The sequence below is a fragment of the Falco rusticolus genome, chromosome 9 (genome assembly GCF_015220075.1).
Source record: "Falco rusticolus isolate bFalRus1 chromosome 9, bFalRus1.pri, whole genome shotgun sequence".
NCBI lineage: Eukaryota > Metazoa > Chordata > Aves > Falconiformes > Falconidae > Falco > Falco rusticolus.
In genome coordinates, this window is record NC_051195.1 from 48,599,557 (window position 1) to 48,626,761 (window position 27,205).

Sequence of the window (27,205 nt, forward strand, 5' to 3'; positions counted from 1 at the left end):
GGGGGTGGGGTGGGCAGCGGGATGTATAACTGGCTTAGGAGGCTTTCCCAGGGGAAATGAATTTTGGGAGCGAGGGGTCGGGGCCGCCCCTACCTGCTGCTGTGGCTGGAGGAGGGTGAGGGAGAGTTCAGGGGCTGGAGAGGACACACGCCTTGTGGGGTTTAAAAGTGCAATGAAAAAACGCAGAAGAGCTGCAGCAAAGCTGGTGGGAAGGGAAAGGAGCTGAGGCAGCAGCCGGATGGTTCCCAGCGTGGGCACAGGCTGGCTAGAACAACCTCCCCATGTCAGGGACACATAGCTGGGGTTTTTCTCCTCTATCCAGCCACTCTCTCCCCTTGAGTTTCACAAAACTCACAGAAACTCAAGTTTACGCGTGGGGACGCTTAAAGGTTATTTTTAATGAATGTAGGGCTTGGCCCAAAGGCCCCTGAATAAAATCCTGGCCCATCTGGTGCATCTGGAGCTTCAGAAACCTCAAAGCTCCTTTTGCAATTGCAAGTGTTTAGTGCCACTTTCAATGACCTTGAATAGGAAAGCAGTGGAGAGCCGGAGTGTTGGGGGACACCCCAGGATCACAGGGCAGAGTGCTGTTCTGCCAATAAAATAAATTAATAACTGCCCAGGAATACTCAAGATTCACTCCAGGACTAACAGGTGGCTGTAACAAGATTATCCCATTAACAGATTGCCAGTGGAGCAGAAATGTGTTTTCAGGTCTCTGCTTTCACTCCAAATTTCATCCACGAGATTTTCTGTCAGCAGGATAAATAGGTTAAAAGGTGCCTGCAAAAATAGGCTTATAAAAAGCTCCTTATTCTCCTGCTTCAAAGACGCAGCTGCCTCCCGTTCCCCCTCGTATGGGAATCCCAGCTCATCTTTGCCTTTTTATAGGCCACTGCAGCACTTGGGCTCCTCTCCTGCTCTTCTCTGCCAGCAGCCAGGACCGGTGGCTGCCTGCTGCCGTGTCACTGCCCCAGCCAGGGCACAGCCTTGTCCCCATCCTTTAACCCACGGGGAGATGGCACGCAGCATGAAAGTCCCATGAGACCCAAGAGCGCATCCTCCTCCTCGGCGAGGGCACCCCACCGACTGCAATCCCCAAACTCCCAGCGTGGCAAATCAGTTATGAGCAATCTCCACCCCACCACCAGTGGAAAACACTTTGCTGAAGGGAAGGAGCCAAGTTTCCCTCTGCCCTCGCTCCCAGCCCTGGGATGGGGACGGGGATGGGGATGTGTCCCCACGGCCGAGCCGCACGTAAGGAGCTGCATGACTGGTGCGGTACTGCCCGCCTTGGGGGTTAAACCAAGGGCCCTGCAGGGAACACACAGGCATTTTTATTTGGAATTAAGTCCCAGCACATCTTCATTTTCAATTCCACCACTGTTGAAAAAGAAACATAAAACAAGCACGAGCAGCGGGGAAGGAGGGAGGAAGAAGGCAGCACTGGGTCTGCCCATGGCCCCAAATTAGCCGCAGAGAAACGTTAACATTCCTGCGCTGGCCCTTGGCCAGAGGACGGAGCAATTCAGGAGACAGTGATGCAGTCACTGGCAAACATGCACACAGTCTGCGGGTCCCCATGCCACAGCCAGCGTGCAAAACCCCAGGGAAAGAGCTGAGATAGGGTGGGAAGAGTGCAGACCCTCACCCTGCTCCCAGGGATGGACTCGAGGTGCTTTTAAATGCCACGAGAGGCTTTCCTCCCAAGGCAAAGCGGCTGGAAATGCCATGCAAAAGGTGACCCGTTCTACGTGGGATTTCACTGTAGCTGGACACCCTGCAGCTCCAGATCCCCAAACCAGTCGTGCCCAGGTTGGAGGGGTCAGATTCTGCCTCCAGATGTGAGTCACTGTGATTTGGGGGTGATGGGCCGGACAGCGCAGGGGCGAGTACCCCCTTGTGGGGGGGAAGCATAGCATCCCTCAGAACTCACCCCATGCCAGCTCTTACTGCAAACATGCATCAACCCAGGTGCCCCCCAACTCCTGGGGTCCCACTGGCTCACCGCAGACCCCAACACCCTGCTGCAGACCGCTCAGCACCCCACACAGCATCCACCCAAGCCCCAGCCTAGGCTATGCCTGGCTGCCAGGGCAGTTTAATAACACTGGCCCGCACCCTGGCACCCACCGGGCGCCCCAGCCCTCCTGATTTTGCCATTTGCCAGGTGCTGGAGGCAGCGTGCCGCGCTCGAGCGCCAGTGAGGGCTCCAATCTGTTCCTCATTAGGAGGGGCAGACAGCCCAGCACGGGAGTCTGAGCCCTAATCTCCTTTCCAGTTGGTATCCGTCAGCAGATGTACAACAAGTGGTTGGATATTTTAGCGGGCATGTGTGTGACAGAGCTGATAGCTTTTTTTCCAGCCAGGGGAGGGATAAAATGCCATGGCTTGAGCCGAAGCTTTGCCGGTCGCACGCGGAGCCCGACGGCAGGTCCCAGCGCCCCGGCACGGCTGCCAGCTTCGCTCCGCTGGCGCGGTGGTTTATTTTACCAAGGTCTTTCTTGGAAGAAGCAGTGATGAAGTTAACAGCCTGTGAGCCATAATTGGCTCACATTAAATCAAGGAAATGATATGTTTTGTTTTGCCCCCCTTTTTCTTTTTTTTTTGTAAAAATTCATATTAAACAGGAAAAAAACACGTAGAGCCAAGGAAGGAGCAGGCAGCAGCTCCTAGGAATTTGGGGGGAGATTTGTGTCCCAAGCATGAAAAAATCCAGTCCTTGCCATCAAAGAAAAAGCAGCTTCACTTCAAAATACCTAGCAGAAATGCCCATGGGTGAGGGAAATCAGATAAAAAAAAAAAAAAAAAAAGAACAACCCAGGCTGTGGCACCACAACATGCACTGCTTCAAAGCCTGTCCCAGCAGCTCATGGAATTGAAGTGGACAACACACTAAAAAAAAAAAAAAAGTTTTGCTTAAAAAATTTCTTCTTGGAAGTTGTTTTATTTATCTCACCGCCTCTCAACCAACACAGAGTGTCAAATACTTTGCTAGTGCCTTAATGCAGCTCTGGATATACAGAGTATTTCGGAAAGGAAACTTTCTTGTGCTTGTTCTTTAAATTCTGGGTTTAGCCCCTGTGGCTACATCCTGGATGTGAGCTGAGCCGGGTGATGGCAGAAGTGTCCTCCCAAGGCTGCAGGTCACCTTAGCCATCAGGTCTTGGGAGGGATAACATCCAGCCTGCCCTGGACATGTCCCTGCAGCCCAGCAGGGCTTGGCTGCTTTTCCATGCTTGCTGTCGCAGTCGCTGCGATGCAGCCTTGTGCTTACTGGGCTTTCACCCATCCCCATGAGCGCCCAGTGCCACTGCTTCACAGCGCCTGAGGCCCCTCCCAGCTCAGCACTGGGGCACCAACAGCCCCCAGGACTTGTTCCGGCTGGAGGCAGCTGCAGCAGCATCCCAGCTCATCCTCCCAGCGCTGGATTTTGTGGAAAACCTGAGCCATTTCCCAGGGCTGGCCCATCTGAGAGCACAGCATCCCTGGGGGTGCTCAGCCCCTGCTTTCACACAGTATCTCTGCACAGATGTGCCTGCATGAAGATCAGCTGCATCACCCGAGCAAGGCAAGGCACAGATTTATAGGCTGCGAGGATGAGGGGGGACCAGCTCCCTCTCTCAGGAGCCACCACAGCCCTGGGGAAATTCAGGCTCCAGAACAGTGTGGCCCTGCACTGCCTTGACACTGCTCACACACACAGGCCTGGGCTAGCAGCCACCCAAAAGCTGCAGCGGAAGATGGACGCAGCGAGTGACAAAGCCACCACATCACATAGGAAGGGCTGGAAACCTGCAACCTGCCTCCATGTCCCCTTTTTGTCCACCGTCTCAATGGTGGGTACTTGTAGCTGCATGCACTGGATGTTGTGGGTCACAAGATTTCAGGTGACCTGAAAAAAAGCCCCACAAGCAGGAAAAACCATCCTGCTTTTGGTGAATCCCCCACCCAGCTGAAGATCACACAGACATCTTCCAGCTCATCCCAGCTTCTGTGTTAGCCAGGTTGGAAACGGGACACCAAAATCCCTCACTCTAAGCTTGGGGGGGTGAACAAATCTTCCATATGTGTGGCAACCAAGAAAGCCCCCAAATTCAACCCTTTTCCAACGTGAAAACAACAAAAACTCCTCAATGGGAGATTGTAATTTTGTTTGGAAATGTCATTTCCAAATGGCACATGAGAAATCATGCTCTGACCTAGCGTTGCTGACAGGCAAGTATTTATTCCTACAGAATTTCCACATAAACCCATCACTTTTGTCAGTAGGTCTGGACACAAGACGAGGAGGAGGAAGGCAGCAAGAGGGGAGCCAGGAGGCACAGGGACAGGCAGCGACAGAGCTTTGGGTGCTGCAAGCCCCCAGGTCACTGCAAATACGACGGGTCTCCTCAAGGCGTATTTTTGAGGCAAGATGTAGCCTTTCCAACACTTTCATAGCAAGTATCTAATATTTTTTCAAACCTAGTACTGTTTTTTCCAATACATTAAACCAATACAAGCCTCTGCTCCGGAGCCCCGCAGCACTTCATCATTCAACACCACTGCTCTTGCCCGTGTCGGAGCAGAGCGGATCCTGTCCGACATACATTTCTCAGTCTATTAAGCAGAGTTATTCTTTTGCTCAGAGTTTTGATACTTACAAAGCCATTACCATCCCTCGCATGCACATCCATCATCAGGCCTTCAAACTCCAGAAAGTCCCAAAAAACTATTTTCCACTCACCATGCAGCCTGCCAGGCTCTGTTCTTCTACTCTGCGTTCCTTCATCCATCGAAAGACATTTCAGCAAGTTCCGAGTCCAACAAAATAAAGACATGGCAGCCTGAAGAGGTGGTGATTTTCTTCTGTGAGGGGGGAGCGGGGCAAAGGATACAGCAGGGAAGAGCTGACTTCTGTCTGCCTGGTTGGAAAAGCTAACCTGGGCTCCAGGCACCGGTGCCTGCCGGGGGTGCAGGGCACCATTTTGCAAAGCCCCAGGTCTCAGAAAGCCATGGGGGGAGCAGCTGTAGCTGCCCCCTGGGCTCAGACACCCCCAGTTCCACAAGCACCACAACACAGGGGTGCATCCAGCCCAGTGCTGGCCCCCCCGCTCCTTCCATGTGCCCCCAGCACCCTGCAGTCACCAGCCACCCCCTGCGCTGCTCTGGAAACCCAGCACTTGCTGTTTGCCCACGTTTTGCAGGGAGATGGTTCACCATCACACCTCTGCACCGCCCCGACGGCTCCCAGCATGGACCATGTGCTCCCCAAAGCCCCCCCAGGTGCACGCACAGAGCAGCGCCGAGCTGCCAAGCACCAGCTCTGCTAGGGCCTCACAGGATGCGGGTGACACAGAGAGGAGCAGCCCTGCCCCAGCCCAGGGCAAACCAGCTGCGGGGCTGCCCCGAGCCCAGCGCAGGCACCCAGTGGTGCTGCATCTTGACCCAGCAATCACCAGGTCGGACTTACGGGGAAGATTTATGAAAGGATGTGGCCAGATGAGCGGTAGAGACGACGAGTCTTGAGGAGTGACTGATTTCTCCCTTACAAGAGGAATAGAAATTAATTTATGAATTTGGTTAGTTAAGCTGCCAAGTGGCTTTGATGCAGTTTATGTTTTTGCATATGTTCATGATCTATTGCACAGCTGTTGGGGGAGGGGGTGGGGGGGAAGGTCCTATTGAGCCGGAGCAATGCATCACTCTGGCTGAGGCAGCCAACAGCTCTCAGCAAAACCAGATTGCCCTTTAATGGGCCACGGGCTGGTTTGCTGCTTTCCCAAAGTGGGCGCCTCGCTCCCCCTCCTCGGTTCACTCTGGAGGGCCTGGAGCCCTGTTACTTGCTGCAGAGGCAGGGAGCGGGGCAGGACCCCCTTCCCCATGCCCACGGCCGAGCACAGCCCACCAGAGACACCGCTGATGTGTCTTCTTTCACCTTGCTCACCCCTTCTGTGGTTTGGTAGGACCTACAGCAAGTCAGGAGAATCCTCAGGGACATGTGGAGCTGGGACAGGGGGTGGGTGCTTTATTCCTTTCCCCAAACTGCACTTTCACAAAGAAACCATGGAGCGCAGAGCGTGGATGTGGTGCTCACCAAAAGCAGGCGTGGGGACCCGTTACACACACCGAGGGACCCCCACACACAGCCAGGGAGGGACCTGCCGGCGGGCTCAGCCCCGGCTCCCCCAGCCCAGCCCAGCGCGGGCGCCAACTCCCCAGTGCTTCCCGGCGTTACAGGTGCTTGGAAGTTTTTCAAGACACAAAGTAATTTCCTGTTTGAAGCAGTTGACAAATCTGCACAGAAACTGGATAACCCTTGGCGTTTCAGGGAGATCCGACTGCTCCAGCTCAGGGCCCCTCTCCAATACACTATTCCCCCCCAGATATAAGGGGCAGGAGGGTGGGTTGAGCACTCCTCTCTGTCCCGTGCCCAAGTGGCCTCAGGTTTAGGACAGATACTGCACCCTTCCATGAGGTTTGTGACAAGCGCGTACGGCAACTGTGTCCCCAGGAGGTGCCACAGCCTGGAACAGGGTCCCAGCCCAGCCCAACACCATTCCCAGCCCAAGAAACACCCAGCCAGCCTTTGCTGCATCGCCCTTCTCCCTCCCCGAATCTCCCACAAACAGGGTTATTTAGGGGGGAAAAAAAACCAACTTGGTAATTAAATTATCACATAAATAGAGCAAAACCAGCTCATGCACATTTATCAGCTTGACAATTTTTTAGTTAGTAGTTGCTTTGTAACCAGAAGAATGAGAATTAAATCAGACACAGGCAATAGCCCTTTTGGGGCAGGAGGCGGCACTCGGGGCTCCAGTGCTGTGCGCCCACGTGCTGGGGTCACACCAGCATGGCCAGGCTCATTCTGCTGCGACAGCAGATCAGGTCCCAGGCTTGTTTTGCTGGGTCCCAGGGGCTGCAGCAGGCTGCTCCCAGCCACCCAGCACCCAGCCGGTGCACCCAAGCACAAGCTGACCCTGAGGAGCTGCCAGAGAGCATGGGGCTCAGCACCCTTGCTCCTGGGACAGGGGACAGCACAAAGCCCTGGGCAGGGAAGAGATGCAGATCCTGCTTTCTGAAGTCCCTCACTACAAGCCACACCTATCTCCCAAAACAACCAAAGGGAGGGAGATGAATCAGCCAGAGGTGTTGTCGCATGCAGATGGCCATTTCACAGTAGTCTGCTCCGAGTTGCCTTCTCCCTGTCCAAGCCACCAGACCGCACAGCCAGATCAGCACCCAGCACTGCCACCGATTCCTCACACCCCATCAGGATACATCACCTCTCCCTACTTCAGTTTTTGCAAATGGGTAGCTCCCAGCCCTTGTCTCTGAGACACGTGAACATCCGAAGGATGCCCAGATGACAGACTCACCAACGCGCAGAAGCCTTTCCTCCACTCGTCCCCAGGCATGCCGCAGGCCAGCAATGCAGGGTTCACCCCTTTGCTCTAAGCAATATTGCTCCCAGCAGGAACCCACCACCCAACACACCGACCTCTTCAAGAAGCCCAAGAGCAGGGCTGGCATGACGCTGCACAGGGCAGCACGCTCAGCCCCACCACGGTCCCAAAAAGCAGCAGCCAAGCAGCTCCAAGATGGAAAGACCCAGAGATAACTAATCAGCAAAGATAGAACAAGCCAAATGACGTCAGTGGAGTAAAAGAGCCAACAATCTTCCAGATCCGAAAAGCAATGCCTTTAGATACTGACAATTCATGGTTGCTATGTCAGGGCACAGAATTTTGCAAAATCTTGCACAAGGAAAATTGATGGCTTTCCTTGTGGAACATTTTAATGGCTATGCTCAGCTTTCCCAGGGGGGTCTCACTTTCTCAGGGCATAGATTTGCCACCACTTACTTGATTTGGATGAACTTTCTGTCAAAATCAACAAGGATTTGATCTGTGCTTCCTCCTTGCTAGAGATATTCATAGCAAAAACAAGGATCAGAGAGGGGAAAAAAAAGAGAAAAGCCCTTACCTTGCAGCAGCCTGGGCCTCAGGAGTCCTCACAGCCCCATTACCTGGTGAGCATCATCATGCTCAGCACCTGCAGCTTTTTTTTCTCCCAGTCCAGCCCCAGCAACACCCCCCTGCCATTGCAGAGACTCAGTATGCCCAGTTTTGGGCAAAAGCTGAGGCCTGGGAGGATCAGAGGGGATGAAAGATAATGTTCTCAATGAGTGGCCTTGGGGAATTTGAAGAGGAAGGATGCTGCAAAGTCACGCTGTGAAATTTGCAGCATCTTCCCTCTTCAGATTCCCTAAAGCCACTCATTTGCAGATTTTCCTTGGTCTGCAAAATGCAACCAGCAGCAACAGATCCTGGCACCTGCTGCCCCGCATAGGGCTGTGACCTCGCACAGAGCATCACCACACTGGGAGCAAACAGGCACTGCGAGCCCAGATACGTGGAGCGAAGTGCACGCAAGGGAGGTGACCGATGGCATTTGCTGATGGAGGGGAAGCTCAGGGCACAGGGACCAGCTCCAGGTCAGCTGGAAGCTGTTGTGACATCCCTGCTCAGACCAACACAGCACTGGAAAGTTTCTGGATGAGCTGCCTTGCCACCCTGACGCCCCCTCACTTCATGACCTCTCTTCCTGTACAGAAATCACATCCCCGAGTGCCTGAGTCAGCTGTAAATCCCCATCATCGATCAGACGTGAAATACGGCACTTGATGGTTGTGGAAGGGGAACCAGATTGCACAGAGGGAAAAGTATAGCAGCCACGTGGCGCTCCCACACGGGCTTGGGGTACAGAAACCATCCAGGTGGTCCCAAAAGCCCCAGGAACTAAAATGAATGATGGAAACAAGAGGAGCACTACAGCAGTTTAGGGAAAGACATCTTTTGCTAATAAAATCCAAGTGCAAAGCCAATAGGTGTGTCCCCTCGCTTTCCTACAGGGTGAGTTTGGACCTTGCAGCCCCCCAGGACCTGTGCAGGATGTCCCAGCACAATGCTACCTGCTGAGCCTTGTGGGGTTGGGGGGATCAGGGCAAGGGGGCAAAGGCACCCATGGGCAGCCCAAGGCCCTCAACAGCTGCACCTAATGTGGCAGAGATGTCACCCTCCCCTTTTCCATCCTCATCAGCACTCTTCTTCATTCCCCTTACCTGCTCCCTCGGCCCCCTTTGTGCTCACTTCCATCTCATTTCCTCTCCTTCCTCTTCCTCAGCTGACCTCTTCCTCAGGTCTATGTTGAAAACCCTTCCCTGTTTGTGGTGTGGAGGCTCGGCTCGCACAGATGCAATTTACCCTTTTAAAAAGAAGCAGGGTTTGGCCAGTCTAACTGGTGCAGACTCCTCGAGGGGAGAAACGTGGTCTTAGCCAAGGGACATTTCTGCTGGTGGAGATGGCTCTGCAAGGATTGCCCCTGTATGTGCCACTGCAGCGATGAACCCATTGGTGTCAGTGGGGGCTGGGAGGGACAGGGGCCGGGCAGGCGTGGGGTGAAGGCTGCAGAGCAGCATCATTTCCCCATGGCTCTGTGCCTGCGGGTTTTCTGCCCCCTCCGTTTCCTCCCCGAGGCCAGCCGGGCGCAAGCCCACAAGGCACAGATTTCTCTGATTAGGCAACACCAGGCAGCCTCTTCCCTTTTGCTTTCAACTGCCTCTTCCTCCTCATCCCCGGCAGCAGCCCCAGCATCCAGCCCGAGCACAGCACCACCCACACCACCACGGGCACCGGCCACGGCACTGCCATGGAGTCGAGTGCGCGAGAACCCCTGGTGAGGAAGACGAGCTCCTCGTATCAGACCTTCTCCAGGAGTGCTGGCAAGAGGCTCGACAAGGAGTACCTGCAGTAAGGGCTGGGCTGGGGCTGTGGGGTGGGCTGTGCCCCCAGTCCCAAGAGTGCCAGACTGGGGGGAACTGGTGGAAGAGCTGCCTCATACTGCTGTCATTCCTGAGTTGCCATGAGATGGGGTCTCATCCTGCCCAGGGGGTGTGGTGCTGGATGAGCCTGCCTGGGAGAGCTGCGGGTGTGCGTGCTGGTGGGCATCCGACCCTTGTGGGGGCATGAGGTCCTGCTGGGAGGCACAGGGGCTTTGAAAGGAGCCCCCTCCCTGCTCCACTGGCACGAGCCAGCTGCCGGCTGGGTCCCTGGTGCCACCGGGCTCCAGCTTCTGCTTTTCTCGGTTTGAACCTGCTGAAAGCTGCCTGGTGCGGAGGATGGCATCAGTGCTGCCGGGGGGTCGGGATCCCATCCCCTGCTCGGAGAACCTCCACCAGCCTAGGGCTGTGCCAGCCATTCCCCAGAGAATCCTTCCATGGGTGTCACGAGAGCCTCAGCAAAGGCTGGGGGAACCTGCCAAACAGAGTTAGAGTTTCTGCCAGCTGCAGTAAGGGCACCCACCACATCCTTCTCACTCCGTCTCTCCCTCAGGAGCCTCCACAACAAGCGGCTCTACCTGGCTGCATTTGCCGCTGTCCTGGGGAACTTCAATTTTGGCTTTGCCTTGGTTTACCCCTCGCCCGTCATCCCTGCTCTGGAGGCTCACCCCAGCCCTGCGCTGAGGCTGGACCAGCACACAGCATCCTGGTTCGGGGTAAGGAGCAGGGCTGTCCCCGCCAGGGGCAAGGGGCAGAGCCATGGGTGTGTGGAGGAGCCCAGACCCACCGAAGCCCCTCTCGTGCCTCCCCGCAGTCGGTGTTCACACTGGGAGCGGCAGTGGGGGGCCTTAGCGCCATGCTCCTCAATGACCGCCTGGGCCGCAAGCTGAGCATCATGTTCTCAGCGCTGCCCTCCGCCGTGGGATACGCACTGATGGCCGGTGCCCAGGGCATCGGGATGCTGCTGCTGGGCCGTGTGCTGACGGGCTATGCCGGCGGCGTGACGTCTGCCTCCATCCCGGTAAGGTGCCGTGGGAGAGAGCTGGCCGGGGATTTGCATGGTGGGAGCTGGGGTGGTGCCGTAGCAGAGCTTGGGGTGTCTCGCTGCTTTTTGGAGGCATTGGCAGAGCTCCAGGGCTGCGGCTGGGCCATCGGGGAGGGGGAGGATGCACTGGGTTAGCAGCCCTGGCATGGCCAGCCCGAGTTGCCCCCACGGTGCTGGGCTTTCTTGCCTGCAGAAAAGGGAAGGCAGGTCTTCAACCCTGCCTGGTTCCTCCCGGCAGTTATTTCCTCCCTTATTTACCAAACACCGACCTCGTGCTGCGTGCAGAGGGGAAGGCAAGAATTGAGTAACCCTGGGGCACATCCTTCCAGTAATTGGAGTCTGAGCATCCCTCTGGAGCACTTCTCCCCCACCGTGCTGAGGGAGGGAAGTGGTGGTACCTGCAAGGCTGTCCTCTCTGCCTGCCAGCACCAGCTTATGCCACGGGACCACTCAGATTTCCACCCTAAGAGGGCAATTTCCCAGCGGTTTGGGTTTCCCCTGCTGCAACGGATGACTTTGAGGTGACAGAGGACAGGTTTTGGTGGTGACAGCTGTATACTGCAGCTCCATTAAGCATGTGCTGTCCCCGTTTCAGGTCTACATCTCTGAGATCTCCCACCCCGGTGTCAGAGGCATGCTGGGCGCTTGTCCTCAGATCATGGCAGTGCTGGGCTCCCTCGTCTTGTACGCGCTGGGCAAGTATCTCGGTGGTTGGAGGGCAGGAAACCCTCGGCGAGACCTCAGGGAAGGGAATTTGATTTTAAACAACTTTCTCAGCAAGCTGATGGATCCCTTCCCCTCGCAGCCAGCTCACAGCCACCACCATGGGTGTGCCAAGGGCGTCTGGGCAGGATCACCCCCATTTAATTTGCACTTGCATGTGAGCTCAGAGGGGTGAATCCATAACCCACCCAGTCCCGTGGCCATTACCGTGCCAGCAGACCCGAGTGCTGTGGAGGCTTGGTCAGGGCTGAAGAGCAGCATGTGATGAACTGCATGTGCATCTCACACCAGCATGTGCCCTGGCTGCTGCAGGATCTGGCTGGATACTCTAAGATTTGGGGGAGCTGGCTGGAACTTCACCATATCACACAGCTGAAAATGCTTCTTTGCTAGGAGAAAAACGTGCAAAATCACTATTTTTTTTAGATCTCTTTTCGCCCGCTAAATTTATTAAATTAAATTATTGGGGTGCCCACCTGGAGGCATGGCCAGGACACCCTTCCCTGCACGCTTGCCGCTCCTAACCGTGCTGTTCTGGCAGGGCTGGCCCTGGACTGGCGCTGGCTGGCCGTCACTGGGGAGGTGCCTGTGCTCATGATGATCGTCCTGCTCTGCTTCATGCCCAACTCACCCCGGTTCCTGCTCTCTCGGGGGAAGGATGACGAGGCCCTGAGGTCACTGTGTTGGCTGCGGGGCAAGGACACGGACTATGCCCGGGAGTATGAGCAGATCAAGGACAGCGTGAGGAAGCAGGTGAGGAGGCTCACCACCAGCACGGGGGACGTGTAATGTGAGAACAGCAAAATCCAGCCTCCTTTGGGCAGCTCCTGAGCCATCTTCTGGGTGCCACGGTGGTGCCCAGAGGTGGTAACACCTCGGCTTTCTGGCTTTGTCCCCTCCAGAGCCCACGGATTTCCTGTGCGGAGATCAAGGACCCCTTCATTTACAAGCCCATCCTGATCGCAGCGGGGATGAGGTTCCTGCAGCAGCTTTCAGGTGTCACCTGCATCCTCGTGTACCTGCAGTCAATATTCAAGAAAACATCTGTCATCCTGGTGAGCCCTGGGGTTCAGCCTGCCTTGCCTTCAGTGATGACTGCCCAGTGCTCAAAGTCCCCTGCAGCCCTCAGACCCCAACTCTGAAGCCTTTTTCAAAGTGCCTGGTTGGCAGCAATTGCCAAGCACGTGCCCTGCAAACGGCCGCATGAGGATGGGGAGTGGGACTGGCCCCACTCTCCTCTGAGCTTCAGGCTCTTCTTTGCTGGCCTCTTACCTCAGGAGGATAGCTTTGACAAATCCACCAGCCAGAGCCAAGACAACACGTGCTAGGAACCTGCCCTTTCCCTGGCTCTCCTATATCAGCTTCCCCACTGCTTTTGCCATTGCAGAAACCAGAGTATGATGCAGCTCTTGTTGGCTTGGTACGTCTGTCCTCAGTGGCCATTGCTGCTGTGTCAATGGATAAAGCTGGGAGGAAGATTCTTCTTTTTGTATCAGGTATGTTTCTCCCTCACTGTTGTGCAAGAGAAGCTCTTATTTAAGGATTTCCAGGAGCTCTGCAAATGTGCCAGAGTGGAAACTTCAGCTGTACAGGACTTGGGCAGGGAGCGGGGGAGGTCTCTTTAGTTTGGCGGTGGCTCAGGTCCTGAGCAGAGGTGTTCCTGGGAGCTCCATCCTTGGCACAGAGGGGATAACTCACACGTCAATTCCGCTGTCCTGTTGTATCTCTCCACAGCTGCTGTCATGTTGGTCTCCAACCTGACCATGGGGTGCTACATCCACTTCATGCCAGCTTCTCAGAATGGCACCACTGCCAACAGGACCCTGGTGAGCTCTGCCAACCTTCCTCCTGAGCCGACAAACTACATCACCCTCATCCCCCTCCTGGCAACCATGTTCTTCATAATGGGTAGGTGCCAAGAGCACAGGGGTGGGTACCAGCTTGGGGGGGACATTTCTTATCTGAGGCAGGGTGATATGGAGCAAGGAGATAGGGCTTGGAGCTGAAAGACAGGCAGATGTCCCTGGAAGACCAAAAAAGATGGCATCTGAAGTCACTCTGAGGACTGACAGAGCATGAATGGGGGGGAGTAATGATTGATGGGGAACAGGGCAGGATTGCACAAGGCTCCTCTTCTGCACTCCTCAGTGGGCTTTGAAGCCTCAACAACCTCACCTTACCTGTCCTCCCTTGCAGGTTATGCCATGGGCTGGGGCCCCATCACCTGGTTGTTGATGTCGGAGATCCTCCCTCTGAAAGCCCGTGGGGTGGCCTCGGGCCTCTGCGTCGTCGTGAGCTGGCTGACAGCCTTCACCCTGACCCAGTTCTTCCTCCGGGTGGTGGTGGGTACTGCCCCGGGAGGGTGTCCGGCAGCCCCTCCTCAGACCCTCCCCGCACAAGCTCACACCTGCTTTCTGCCCTACCTTCCAGGAAGCCTTCAGCCTCGAGGTGCCCTTCCTCTTCTTTGCTGTCATCTCTGCTGGGAACATCTTATTCACGGGCTGCTGCGTTCCAGAAACCAAAGGCAGGTCCCTGGAGCAGATCGAAGCCTTCTTCAGGACCGGCCGAAGGTCGTTCATGAGGTAGGAGCTTCCATCTGCCGCTGTGCCGGGCTACCCATCCACGTGCTCAAGGGTCACAGAGGAAAAACTGCCATGCTGCTGGAGCTGGAGGCTGGAGCTTTCTGTGAAGGCAACAGGAAAGGAACAGGCAGCAACAATCATCTGGCTTTGGATGTAAAAGTTGCCAACTGGAACTTCACCTTCTCCCATCATTCAACACTACCTGTTACACTTTGGGCAACGTGTCAACCTGAGGTATGGGACCAGGTAACCAGCACCAGGCTGGAGATAAAGATGCCCTGGAAAATGAAAGGTGTGGCTGCAGACAAGAGACCACACATGTCCTTCGCTCAGCAGCCACCAAAGCAGCCCCAGAGCCTGAGGGTTTGGCTGGAACAGAATTAACCGCTGTAGTCGTTTTGGCAAAAGTTCAGTGTGTAGTTGCAAGAATAAAACGGTGTTGCTTCTAACTGCAAGATGTTGCCTTGATTTGCAGAGGAGGGAGCTGCAGGCAGGTGGGATGGGAGAGGCAGACGAGGATGGTGACCAGGGGACCGCGGCAGCCTGCAGCTTCCTAGATGAGTCTCACATGTTTAGGGACTGTGAAAGAGGCAGAGCCGGATGCTTTGTACAAAAAGCTGCCACATTTTATTGCTCTAAAAACACACATTACTCTAGAAGCCTAATGAACAAGACCAAATACAGTTCACAAAGAAAATCCAGGACAAAACAAAGAACAGCAACAGACAAACATTCAGCTGTAGTGCAAGTGATTCACGGTGGGAAAGACACAGTGGGCACTGACAATACTTTGTACTGGGGTGGGTCCTTCCCACCACAGGGTTTTACTCATCCACAAAGAGGAAGGTAGATGCACCTCCATCACGGTTGTGTGTGGAGCCTCCACCTCCACCACTTTGAGATTTCAACTGCATAGTTAGTAGCACATTGCTCTTACCCCTTTCCTGCATGTCCTGCAAGAATAAGGACTTTTCAAATTATTTTTTTTTTTTTTTTTAGAGCCTAACCCTAGGTAATACACAGCTGCAGGAGGTGGTTATGGCTGCGAGGAACAAATGGCCTGGCTGAGTATCATGTCCAACCTAACTCTCCCAAAAGGGCAGGACAAGGGCTGAGCTGGGAGATGCTTTGCCCAAGAGTTTGTCCAACCTCCTGAAGTGCACTTGGCACCACAAGGGCTGGCGGAGCTGCTTGTGTCCTCCCATCCCTGGAACACTCAGCCTGCTGTGACAAGGAAGCATAGAGTAACATAGCATATGTGACCCAGAGCTCAAGGTCCACTTGCTACCATTTACATCCCCTGCAGCAGGAGATGAGAGAAAACACCTAAGAGAAGATGTGCTTTACCAGAGCATTAATTTAAAGCAGCTTGAGACAGAGGAAGAGAAATGGACCAAAATCAAAACCACAGAAAAAATTCAGTATCACACCTAACATTTTTGCTGCTGAGACCCATTTCCAGAAAGATGTTCAGCCCTGGCTGAAATACACCTGTTTCTAAGTGTGGCCTGATTACGAGAGGCCTCCAGAGCTTCTGGTTTCCACTGACCTTCTGAAGATCAGGATCTCTGGCAGCCCTGTGCTAGAGCGCTTTCTTTCTCACATGGCTATGGACCAGGTCTTGACATCTTCAAGTCAGTGAAACCCTTCCCTGAAGACAGGGGATGCTTTTTTTCTGAGGAAAAAATGACAAAGATGGATTGAGCTTCCCAGGGCTTGGGCTAAGGAGGAAATGCCCCAATATGCAACGAGGTTGGACTCCTCAGGTCCTGTGAGAACCTCATTGGAGAAGTATTTTCTAGGTGACCTCCTTTCTTCAACATCAAAAGTCTGAGGGTTTTTGCTACATTTAGAGTCTGAGAAATCACAGTGGCTCTTTCCAGAGGTAGAATGGTCTTTTTATTCACTGCACACACAGAGAATCAATTGGTGTTACAAAATCAGCTCCTGCCCAGAGCAACGAGTTCTGGGCACACAGCAGAATGTGAGCTTCTCTTCTTCTCTTCACACCCAACGGGCAGCCCCAGGGGATGGTGGAGCTCATATGCACAAGTGCCGTCAGCTTCGCGACTGCCTGGGACACGGAAGAGTTGCACGCTGTATAAATGCACGTGGGTAAGAAGCGCACAGCTCATGCGGTGGACAGTGTAACAGTCCATTGCTAAGCTCACGTGTGCTGCCAGTACCCAGGTGTCTTTCCACACTTGGTGTCAACAACTCACTGTAGTCAACACGTCACCCACTCTCTTGAGTTCTCACGTAACAAAACTTCTGTCCCATCGTCTCCCAAGAGGACTTTCCAAGATGGAGCAAGCAAAACCTCTTCCATAGAGACCCCACGGATTAGCCATCCAGGCTGGATGCCATCAGCAGGGATTGGGTTGAGCCTGTAAAATCTCTAGAGCAGGGCTTTTAACTTCATTTATCCTTACACAGCTTCAAGCACCCTGACGGTGCCTCTAAACACAATTAATAACCACCATGCACTGTGAATGGGCATATTAACTACTGTGATGCTACTACTCTAAAGGTCCTTTCTATCTCCACAAAAACAGTCTCTTGCCCACACGGAGGTGAGACCATCCACTAACTGTTACTACAACTCTGAAAAGCCATGGGTGCTGTCACCAAGCCATGTCGGCGATGGTGGCAGCGCCTGGCTTGGCTTCAGCTGCATCAGACGGGCACAATTCCCAAGAGCTCCCACTGCCGACACACATCTGTAGGAGTCAGCATCTCGGAGCACAGATCTGAGACCCCTCCTGTTGTGGCAGGCATAGACACTGAACAGAGCCAGTGCCTTCAAGGGTTGTGATCAAAGGCTCCAGCTCAGCCCTTACAGAAGAGTCCCTGAGGCCCCAACAAAAGCGTGGAGCTTAGAGCTGAGCTTTGCAACCCACTAACAGTGGCAGAGCTGATGCAGACTGTTCACTTGCCTTGGCCCCAGGGTCAGGCCCAACTGCCACAAAACACATCATGACAGCACAGCTGGCGTCCAAGGGACTTGTGCCGTTGGTGCCAAGGGAGCAGAGTGGACCCGTCGGTGCCAGTGAGCCCCCCAGGTGACCTGGAGCAGCACCTGCCTGCAACAGCCCCCGGGACTGCTGCTGGTCCATGGCATTAGGACAATCAGGTGAAGCCAGCGAAGGTCCTACCAGTTCTGTGGTTCATCACCACGGGCGTAGATCAGCCTGCAAGTGCTCCTCTATTGCCACTGCTTTACCTTTCGCCTCCCGTCACCAAAGCTACTGTGGAACTACTCACAGAGCCAAGCAGTCACTACCAAAGACATGCTCATAGCTACGTGCATCAGCCTGCAACATTCTTCTACTAACACTACTTAACTCCCCAAACCCCCCTGAAATCAAAGCAGACATCCTGTTTGCTAGGCAGGACTCTGCACGTGACCCAGCCAGTGAAGGTGCTGCACAGGGACACGGCTGACTGGAAGAGCAGAGCGGCCACCACTGCTGAGCACCCCGTGGGCTGCAGTGCATTGCTCCTGCTGCACCCCGTTGCTGCAGGCAGCGCGGCCAGGCTGCAGCCCCTGCACACGTGCACAAGGAAAGCCAACGGCCCCCGTATTGCATGCAGCAACGAGGATCGGCCCAGAGCTGCGGGGTCTATAATGGCACAGCTCTTATTGCCACAAGCTGTATCTGGGTTATTCTGCGTCCCAGAGCAGCTGGTGTCAGAGCAATCATGGTCCAGAGGCGGGGGGAAGGGTCTTAGCACAAAGTGGCTCCCCAGCATCCAGCTGCGAGGGCCTGTGAGTGTGAACAAACCCAAGGCGCGTTCCTGACCGGTGTAAATCCTCACACCTCCCTCAATTCCAAGGAAGAAACAACAGCTCAGGTTAGCTGGCAGCTTAGCCCCCCCATCGCCAGGGACCCGCCGCAATGCACACACTGCCCCGCACCCAGCCACCCCGTCGGCAGCGGCTCCATCCAGGCACTGCGGGGACCTGCTGGTCTCATTCAGCTGATGCAAATACACACCGCACCCGAGGAAGGACATGCTGGATAGATCGTTTTCAACAAGAAAGCCACAGAGTGGCTGGCAGACAGACCCTCTAACAGACAGCAGTCAGCCTCCCACCGCATTTCCCAGAGCACAGCACAACCCCCCTGGTAGCCCAGGGATTCACATGGGACCACAGATGCGGGAGCTCAGCTGCCAGGGCAGAGGAGCCAGAACAGGCTGCAGTCCCCACCACCACTGTTCCACCACAGCTGCTACCTGCCCTGGCTGCCAAGTGAGTACCATCCTCCAATCCAGCACTTACAGCCCAGTTTTCCTCCTTTCTCCCTCCCAGAAAAGGGGGAAAACAACCTTTGTCAAGCCGGTGGCCCAGAAGAAGACAAAGGGGCCAAAGGACAACACACTTTTCAAAAGTCTGAGAAATGCTCTGAAGGCTGAAGTAGGGTTTTACAGCATCCCAGTTACGGCAGCCAGGGCTCTCCCTGGGCTCAGAGACCCCTGCCAGTGAAACGAGGCAGTCCTTGAAGGACAGGAAACGTAGCACTCTTTTATCCTATGTCCAGACAAAATGAGTCTCATCAAAATACTTAAATAACTAGAAATAAATTATTCCCCCTTTTCCTAATCAACAAAAAGCAATCATGTAAAAATCAAATAAATCAAAAACTCTAGAAGAAACCATGATGAGAAGAGGGGGATGTGGGCTTAGTGAGCAGTTTTGTCCTGCATGGTACAAAGCAAACAGAAAACAGGGTGTGAAAACCACTGATGGAGCCTGCAATAAAGCAGCAAGACATCCCAGCTATCCACACTGAAACGGTGCAGACTTCTCTGTGTTTGCAAAGGAAGGATATGCCACCTTCCCATACAAAACCAGCTCAGGACTGATGCAAAAAGAGCATGAGCCCAAAGACAAAGGCTGTACCAGACAGAAGCAAAGAGCTGGTCCCTTGCTCAGAGGGATGGATCGCAGGAGCAGGAGCAGATGCTGGGAGTGAGAGACAACAGAGCAGAGTCCCAGGCTCACGAGAGAAGGATGCTCTTGCACATCAGTAAGCCTTACACCAGCAAAAAATCCCACTTGGCTCAAGCAATAGTACCCCTTTTCAGCTGAGGTAAAGCAAACCTTATGTCCCTTCTTCCCCAGTAAAAAGAGTGAAGCTTAAGAAAAGTACCCTTATTAAGACAAAGTAATTCTTATAATTCAAGTAAATTGCAGTAACTGCCTGCAGCTGTATCCAGAGGATGCAGGGCTGTGCTTTGTGGGTGCCGGGATCTGCCCCAGCACCTCTGGCAGCTCCTCTGCAGAGGGGGTTGTCGTCTTTATGTGGGTTTTTTGCTGGAAGTCCTTTCCCATGCAGGGATGCTGCCCATGCCTGGCCTAACTGGACCCATATTAAAATATACTCAATGGAAGAGAACCAAGCTTAAGCACCACCATGTATTGCTAAACCCTGGATTAGTGTATTACACCTGGAAAGTGCCACACCAGAGACTGTTACTACGTGCAATGTCAGGTTCTGCTCAGGTGTGAGGCCAGCAGCTCCCTGACTCCCATGAGACCAGTACAAGCAAGGAGCTGGCACGTGAGCTCTGTCCCTTCTCACCCCATCCAGGGAGCAGTTCCCAAATGAGCACTGCATCCTCAGCTCATTATCGGGCATCACTCCAAAGAAAGGCTACCTATTCAGGCTGGTAAAGCAGCACTCAAAGAGCCAGCACCTCTGCAGCCAAAAAAAAAAATTAAATTAAAAAATAGGGGGACTGGGAGATATTTTGTTGAGGGTTGAGAAGGAGAGAGGGAGCAACACGCTGAGATCTGGCTGCTGGTGTGAGAAGAGGGCACAGCCGGCCCCAGCCCCTGAGATTTCCAGTTGCTGCAGTGTCCAGGGAAATCGTGGCGTAACAGAGGAGGGAGCGGGCAGAGGGAAGGGCAGGGTGGATTTCCATATCTTCACCATCTCAGTGTCCAGGAGAGGTTACCCCAAGGTTGTGGGCTTCAGATAGCCTGTCCCTCCAGGTCCCCCGTGAGCTTCTCTTCATCCATTTGCTTCTGCTGCTGGTGGATCCGAGCGTAGGAAATGGCATCTCCCCTGCAGAGAGAAGGGACAACGTGGGGATGTGAGCTCCGGGTGCCCACCACAGTGGGTACAGCACCTGGCAGAGGGGTCCCCCAACCAGGGCCCAGGCTCCTCTGCGCCAAGGGATGCCAGGAGTGAAATGAGACTTTCTGGACTTCTCCAACCCCACCAGGGCTGCTCACCACCCCCAGAGCTGGGGCCATCCATCCAGCGGCTGCAGAAAGAGGGCTGGGACCCACAGGGCAACCTAGATTGAGTTCCCAAGGAAAAGCTTAGAGCTTCAGCAAACCCTAGGACCTTCCCTCCCAGAGCTTTGAGATGATGGCGGGGAGATGTTCTTTGGCAGCATTCACACTGGAAAGCACGGTTAGTACAAGAGGAAAGCACAGCCTTAGGGAGGCAGATGGAGGTGAGGGCTGGAGGTCCACCTTCCCCTTCCCTCCCCTCCACAAGCAGACAGATCTCTCTTACTTTTTGCCAAGCGCTGACAGGCCATAAAGCACCCCGGTGGCAAACGCAATGGCATTTCCAAAGAGCGTGGTCAACGTCAGGCTGAGCATGACAGGGAACACAGCCATCCTGGAAGACAGAGGCAGCCCTCAAAGCCGGGCCCCACGCCCCATGGGATGCAGGGATGCTCATCCACTATGGCACGCCCACGTGCATCCCAACAAGGTTCCCAGGATGGTTTTGCCACCACAACACACCCCAGGAGCATCCTCACCCGCAGTAGAAAGCAGCTTTCTGCCAGGCCCGCAGCTTGTCTGCCCTCGCAGAGACGGCATTTGCAAACTCGATAAACTGGCAGCAGAAGGGGGCTTCGCACAGGAACAGGACGAAGGCGTTGAGCCTCCAGATAGAGCAAACCAGAGTTAATCCTGCCCGCGTGGTCCGGAGCGAGGGTGAGCAATGCTCCCCAGAGACCAGTCACCCCCCTGCCCAAACGCAGGCAGAAGGGAACGGCAGGGCTGGACCCCACTGCACTCTCCCCTCTTCCTCATAACTCCCACACCCTGGTGCCCAGGTTTATTTTGCATCAGGGTATCTCAGTATTTACATCAAAAGGAGTAAAGAAAGAACATAAATAGAGTAAACCCAGCATCTCAACTCACCCAGTGCAGCAAGATCTGGCAATTCATGGAGCCTGACGGACACTCCACGCACACCCACTGCCCGAGCACGGCAGCTCTGCCCCTTGTTCAGCGGTGTCTAACTCACCGAACCTCCCTCCCCACAGAGAAAAGAAAAGAAGTTCTGCTCACATCATCCACACGCCGGCTGCGATGTTCAGGGGGTTGATGGTGACACAGTTCCAGAGACCAGCAAAGGCACAGGCTAGAAAGCAAAGAGGCTTTCAGTGACCACAAAGACCAACTCAGGGCACCCCCAGAGCCCGGCAGGCAGAGCTGGCTTCTCCTCCCAGCCCTGCCCTGTGATGGGACCTTGCACCCACACCAGCACGTGTTTGTTTTCTTGTATTTGGGGCAGTTTTGCAGAGGAGGGGCTGCCCAGAAGAACCCTCGCCTTGGCTGGCACCTCTAGGTGCTGCCGAGCAGCCCCTACAGACCAGCATAGGAGGGTGGGTGGAAAGGTCCGATGCCTGAACAGGAGCCCGGGATGCAGGGGAGAGGGTTTCTTCCCAGCTCCTCCAGCTGCCTATCTTTTTACTCTGCGTACTTGGTGTCTCAGCATGCCACTTGCACAACTATTTCACTTTACGTAGAACAACAGAGCATTTGCTTTTACATGGAGTGACGTAACTCCATGGGCACGTCATGTGGCACCCTGGGTTTTACTTGCTAAGGAACTTCTGCTTTGTCCCAGGATGGACAGAGGTCCCAGCAGGCACCCATCTCTGAGCAACACAGGGAAAGTTCAGGAAAAACATGACTTGCAGCACCAAGACACACTGGCACACAATAAATAAAGCAGAGGTGATTCCAGTCTCTGTCCCACACAGCTGGTTCTGTGCAACTCTGCTAGAGATGGGCAGAAAAGAGCCAAGTTTGGGTCTCCGCTAATACGAATGGAAGCAGATACAGCAGAGCCCAAAATAGCCCCCGGCACTCTGCAGTGCAAGGAGAGGAACCAGGCAGCAGCATCCAAGGCAGGCTGCACACATCTCCTTCCCACCTCATTAAACTTGCAGAGCGCTCCTGACACTCGATACAGCTCTTCTCCTCTGCTGATGCCAGCAGCCTGCCACCGCTCACCTGGGAACCTGAGCCCGGGCAGGGAGGGCAGTAAGCAACGCACTGAGTCCGCAGTAACCACCACCACCCCTGAAAAACCCCAGCTAAAATTATAGAGCCCTTAAAGGCTGTCTTGGGGATGATAGGTGGCACAACGATGAGCAGCAGAGTCCACCTCTGAGAATAAACCAGCCTGGGTTCGGGTATTTCATGTCTGCTGGTGTTTTGCTAGGGGGGTCCCTGAGCAGAGCTGCTGTGAGCAGTCCTGACCTTCAAAAGCCTGGCACGTGTTTGCAAGGTTTCTTTTAAGCAGTTACTGCTGAATCCTCAAAGTTCCCTTAAAAATAATTATCGGTAGTTACCGAACCGGGAAACAGAACTGCAGGCCTACGACAGGACCCATCTAAGGTCACCCCACAATAAAGCGTTTTAGGAAACCACCCAGCAAGTTTATTTTTAAAGGCTTCCTAGGACTATTCCGCAGGAATCAAAAAACTTTTGGAGAATCCTGCAAGAACAAGAGGAGGAATGCCAGAGGACATGTTAACATCCATGCTCCAAGGGCGCTTCTCATCCTCCCAGAGCAAAGGGACCACTGTCAGTGACATGGCTTAGCGGTGGGCTGGGCAGTCCTGGGTTAAGGGTTGGACTTGATGATTGTAAAGGTCTTTTTGAACCTAAATGATGCTATAATCCAATAAACTGAGGCACCGGGGTGGGATGATCTGCTCACAGTCACTCATGCAAACAGCTGGAGAGCTGGAAAAGCAACGGCAAGCAGGATTGCTGGGAGCAGCAGGCAGCATGGAGAGCAGGGCACAACACGGAGGCTTCTGATTCTTCTCTGTGACCAAGAAACCCTCGGATGTTGATGGAAGAGGAGCTCAGGAGAAGCACCATAGGCTTGTGACACTTGCTCTCCCCCAGGAAAGCACACTTCTGAAAGTAATGTTGAATGATTTTCTGGCACTTTATAATCAGCAGAGCCACAAAAACCAGCTGCATCTTGACTACCCCCAAAACACAGCCAGGGCTGGGGCAGAACCCTGCCCGGCTGAACAGCACGGCGGAGCAGAGGTCCAGCTCCAACATGGATCTCCACCACAGCACAAATCGAGGCAGGCAGAATATTATTTTCCAAGCAGGCTTTTGGCCTTAGACTTTTTTTAATCCAGCCAACCAGGCATTGTTTTGTCAGGGTTCTGGTTTGGTTTTGTCCTCAAACACCCCAAAACAGCCCTTGAGCGCTAACTGTCCCTACAGGAGTCTCAACTAAGCAACCACCTCGCTTGCCAATGGACTAATGACCCTGCAAGCCTGAGCTGAGCAAGCCCCTACGTCAGCATGAGCACCAACCAGCGGGAAAGGAGTCAAAGGTTTATAATCACAGGAACACTGCACTCGGTGGCAGCTGCCAACAGCCACCGAGATAACGATTCAGTGACCTTCAGTCTCCTTTGCAGCGCGGCACATCCCACAGCAGCCTGGTACATCCTTGTGCCTCCAGGACGGGATCATCTCCTGCCTCTGTAGCCAAAACAGGACGGAGCTGCCAAGGCAGGGGCTTCTTTTTGCAAAACGGAGGCCTCGCAATGGGTTTAAAATGCAGATAATGCTGGATGGCACGTAAACTATGGCAGATAGACAGTTCTGCCATTTGTTTAACTGCTGTCCCACCTCAAATCCCTGAAGGAACACAAATAACTGGGAGCTAAAATGGGGGGGGGGGGGGGGAAGAACACCACCCCCTACAAAGGCTCTATTCATTTCAAGCAGCTGGTCACTGTCCCCAACACAAGCCTATTTTTGCTCCTCGAGCATTTTACAAAAGCCACAGGCTCTCCTCATCTTATTACAAACAGGAACACAAGGAAGAGAAGGGACTTGGCCAAGGTCACCAAGCCAGCCAGTGCAAGAGCGAGAAACGCATCCTGATCTTTGTTTGCCTTGTTCCTGCTCCAGCCCCTGGACCTTTCTGGCTTAGGCAAGTTGTGGGCTGCAGGTGTTTGCATGTGGCAGGCGTTGTCTGCTGGTCTCACCTCCAGTAACAAAATTTCTCTTCCTTTCTAGAGGGATTTTTTCCTTCTCTAAAAAATGACCCAGCCCTGTAGCGCAAAAGCTTTATATATGAGTTCTGCCCTTTCATAACAAGCTCTGAAAAGAGCAGCAGACTCCAGCCTTGCTGTTTGCTTAGTCACCCCTTTATCAAATGGCCCACCTTCAACAAGGTGATGATGAAGAAGGCGCATTTTGAAGGAGGGCATCACTAGCACAGGGCATTGGAGGGTTGCCTCTATCCACAGCTCCCTACTCCTAAGAGGAGTTTGTGTCTCATGCTGCCTCATTCTCTGCCTGATAAACCTCCTGAAGGGAGACTGTCAGGGCTGGAGAGCAAGCTGCCTGGCTCCCCAAATCACCAGCAAGCCTGTTCAAAGCCTGGCTCTTCTTCCAAAAGCTGCTTCTCCCAGACACACCCGAATACGTAAAACTTGTCAGCTTTTCCTCTAAAAACAAGCCACGAGTTCTCCGAGCTGTGAACAAAAGGTTGAGAAAAGAATCCAAATATAATGGGAAAATAATCCAAATATAATTCAGCTGCTTTGAAACACGTGTGCAGAGGAAAAAAAAAGGATGTCTTCAAAGACTCACACTTTTAAGCCACACATGAGCAGATCTAGCATGAGGTGAGTGATGCCACCAATGCCACCCACCAGCTGTCCTCTCCTGCTCTGCACCCTGAGCTCTGCAGGGGCCAAAGCCACGTAAGAAGTGCCGAGGCTCCGGCTACAGCCCCAGCCCGTGGGAAACACGCCGCTATGCTAAACCCCCACCTGGGACCTGCACTGAAGACACGTCCCAGCTGGTCTCTTGGCCGTCTGCCGGGACCAGAAGCGCGGGGGCCTCAGGCAGAGCATGGCGAGGCCGCTACGGTTTGCCCCATAAGAGCAATCCTGCCCAATCTTTTCACACCTCCAGAATTTCAGCACCTAAGACATAAAACAGTGAAAGCAGCATATGTTTTCCCAGCCTAGCCAAAAAGGGCTGCAACGAGCCTGCCCGACAGTACCACGGTCTACAAGGTTGGCTGCAAAAATCACCGTGGGTTGGGCGGTCGAGTCCCGAATCCTGAGGCAAGCATGGGAAGGGGCAGGGAGAGAGGGGGTCAGACGAAACGCTACAGCCAAGGGAATAAATCAGGGCTGACTGCACTGGCTGAGAAACACTCTTGTCTGACTAGAAGTTGTGGACCTGAAGCAGAAAATATTCTCCATCCTGTGCACTGCAGGAGGTCAGACTAAGCGGTCATAACAGTCCCTCCTGCTTTTAAGAGCTATTAATCTCTCCACAGAATGTAGCAAAACAGCACTACAGGACAGGCTGATTTCTGGCAAAGTTGCAAAGACTCTTTCCCTGGGAAAATTTTTTTTCCAGCAGCAGGTAATTCAGAGCGCAGCCAATTCACTTTGCTGTATGCCGGCTCCCTTCTTCTCTGTGTCCAAGACTAAAGCCCTTAAAAAACACACAACACAAACCAAGTCCATTATTCACCTTCAGAAAAAAACCCCAAAACCACAGGCAGGCCCTCTGCAATCAACAGGAGCGATGGGAAACAGCACTCAGGATGGGGAAAGAAAAGAAGTTGCAGGAACATACAAACACCCAACAGACAAATAAGATGAACCAAATCCCATGGCCCCTCTTCACGCCCTGAACCTGCCCCTGCTGAGCACCCTGCACCCCATGCTTGCGGTAAAACCATCACCTAGCTGGTCTGCCCACAGCCCTCCTGCAGTGCCTGGGACTCGGCTGCTGCTCCCATCGCTTCCAGCAAGCGCTGTGTCCAAGAAGAAACTCGAGGATTTGTAGATCCCCCTGTGACATCCCTTCTCCCAGGTAAGTCCAGCAGGTCTAGCGCACGCCAAGCACATCCCTCGTGTGCCAGCTAAACCCACCCCACGCTCCAGGGACGTCCGCGGCTCTTCAGCCCCAAACACAGCAAACTCGCACCTAGTGCAGCCACAAACCCGTCACCCCGAATGGTGCTCGGTGGCATGCCCCCCCTGCGCAAACGTGACCCTAACAAGAGGCAGGGGGACCCCTGACGCGCGCTTTCGCATGCACGAGCGGAGCCGAGGGGGAACCTTTGGCTGCAAGGGAAGGGGATACTTACACATGCCCCCGATGACCCCGGCCATCCTGCAGAGCCACCTGTACCACCAGGTCATGCCATCCTCGGCGGAGGAAGCCGCTGGGTCAGGGGCTGCTGCTGCTTGGAACTGCTCATCCTGAGAGCTCATCGCACCCCTGCTCCCGGGGGGTCAGGAGGCAGCACCCCGCTTCCCCGCCTGAGCCCCAGCAGCACAGGATGCTCCCCCCCACCCCAGGTGACGCTCCCCCCCGTGCCCCGCTCCGGCGAGCCCCTAAACCCAGCCCTGCTGCTGCTGGGCCTCTCCCTGCATCCCCGTGCAGGGCCTGGCCCCCGGCAGCCCCCCCCCAGGGCTGACAATGGAGGGTCTCTGCCTGCAGCAGCAATGCCAGCGGCCGTGGGAGCTGCCTCCACGTCTGCCTGCGTATTGCATTGTGGGTCCCCTCCTCCAGCAGGCAGGGCTTTGATGTCACTCTCATTAAAAGGCTGGTGGGCAGAGCTCATCGTGTACATATTCATAAGCAGCCACGCAGCATGCATTGCACACGAGGGCCCGGGGTGCACGGGGGCTCTGGGTCCCACTCCTCCTGGCTGGCGACTAGATGCTGTTATCCAGGCAGCCAGCGCA

General features: G+C 54.3%; 2 protein-coding genes across 2 annotated transcripts; one reads left to right on the forward strand and one right to left on the reverse strand.

Moving 5' to 3' along the window:
- The first annotated feature begins 9,438 nt into the window (after positions 1 to 9,438).
- SLC2A6 (solute carrier family 2 member 6) lies at positions 9,439 to 14,625 on the forward strand. Its single transcript, XM_037400194.1, has 10 exons — positions 9,439 to 9,797; positions 10,380 to 10,542; positions 10,641 to 10,847; positions 11,467 to 11,566; positions 12,136 to 12,347; positions 12,497 to 12,649; positions 12,982 to 13,090; positions 13,329 to 13,502; positions 13,791 to 13,936; positions 14,025 to 14,625. Exons 1-10 carry the CDS (start codon positions 9,697 to 9,699, stop codon positions 14,178 to 14,180), a joined length of 1,521 nt encoding a protein of 506 aa, XP_037256091.1. The 5' UTR covers positions 9,439 to 9,696; the 3' UTR covers positions 14,181 to 14,625.
- A 1,425-nt stretch (positions 14,626 to 16,050) lies between these two features.
- On the reverse strand, positions 16,051 to 26,996 carry CACFD1 (calcium channel flower domain containing 1). The gene is made up of 5 exons (XM_037400195.1): positions 26,602 to 26,996; positions 21,501 to 21,573; positions 20,963 to 21,088; positions 20,710 to 20,817; positions 16,051 to 20,250 (listed from the first exon to the last, which is right to left on the reverse strand). Exons 1-5 carry the CDS (start codon positions 26,726 to 26,728, stop codon positions 20,157 to 20,159), a joined length of 528 nt encoding a protein of 175 aa, XP_037256092.1. The 5' UTR covers positions 26,729 to 26,996; the 3' UTR covers positions 16,051 to 20,156.
- Positions 26,997 to 27,205: the final 209 nt, after the last annotated feature.

Bases quoted from the DNA above. Each gene is read 5' to 3' on its own strand.
- SLC2A6 (XM_037400194.1), top strand. From the start codon at position 9,697: ATGGAGTCGAGTGCGCGAGAACCCCTGGTGAGGAAGACGAGCTCCTCG. The intron at 10,543-10,640 runs GTAAGGAGCAGG...GCCTCCCCGCAG, and splicing joins ACACAGCATCCTGGTTCGGG to TCGGTGTTCACACTGGGAGC. The intron at 13,937-14,024 runs GTGGGTACTGCC...CCTACCTTCCAG, and splicing joins AGTTCTTCCTCCGGGTGGTG to GAAGCCTTCAGCCTCGAGGT.
- CACFD1 (XM_037400195.1), bottom strand. From the start codon at position 26,728: ATGAGCTCTCAGGATGAGCAGTTCCAAGCAGCAGCAGCCCCTGACCCA. The intron at 21,574-26,601 runs GTAAGTATCCCC...TTTGCTTTCTAG, and splicing joins CGGGGTCATCGGGGGCATGT to CCTGTGCCTTTGCTGGTCTC. The intron at 20,818-20,962 runs GTGAGGATGCTC...TCTGTCTTCCAG, and splicing joins AAAGCTGCTTTCTACTGCGG to GATGGCTGTGTTCCCTGTCA.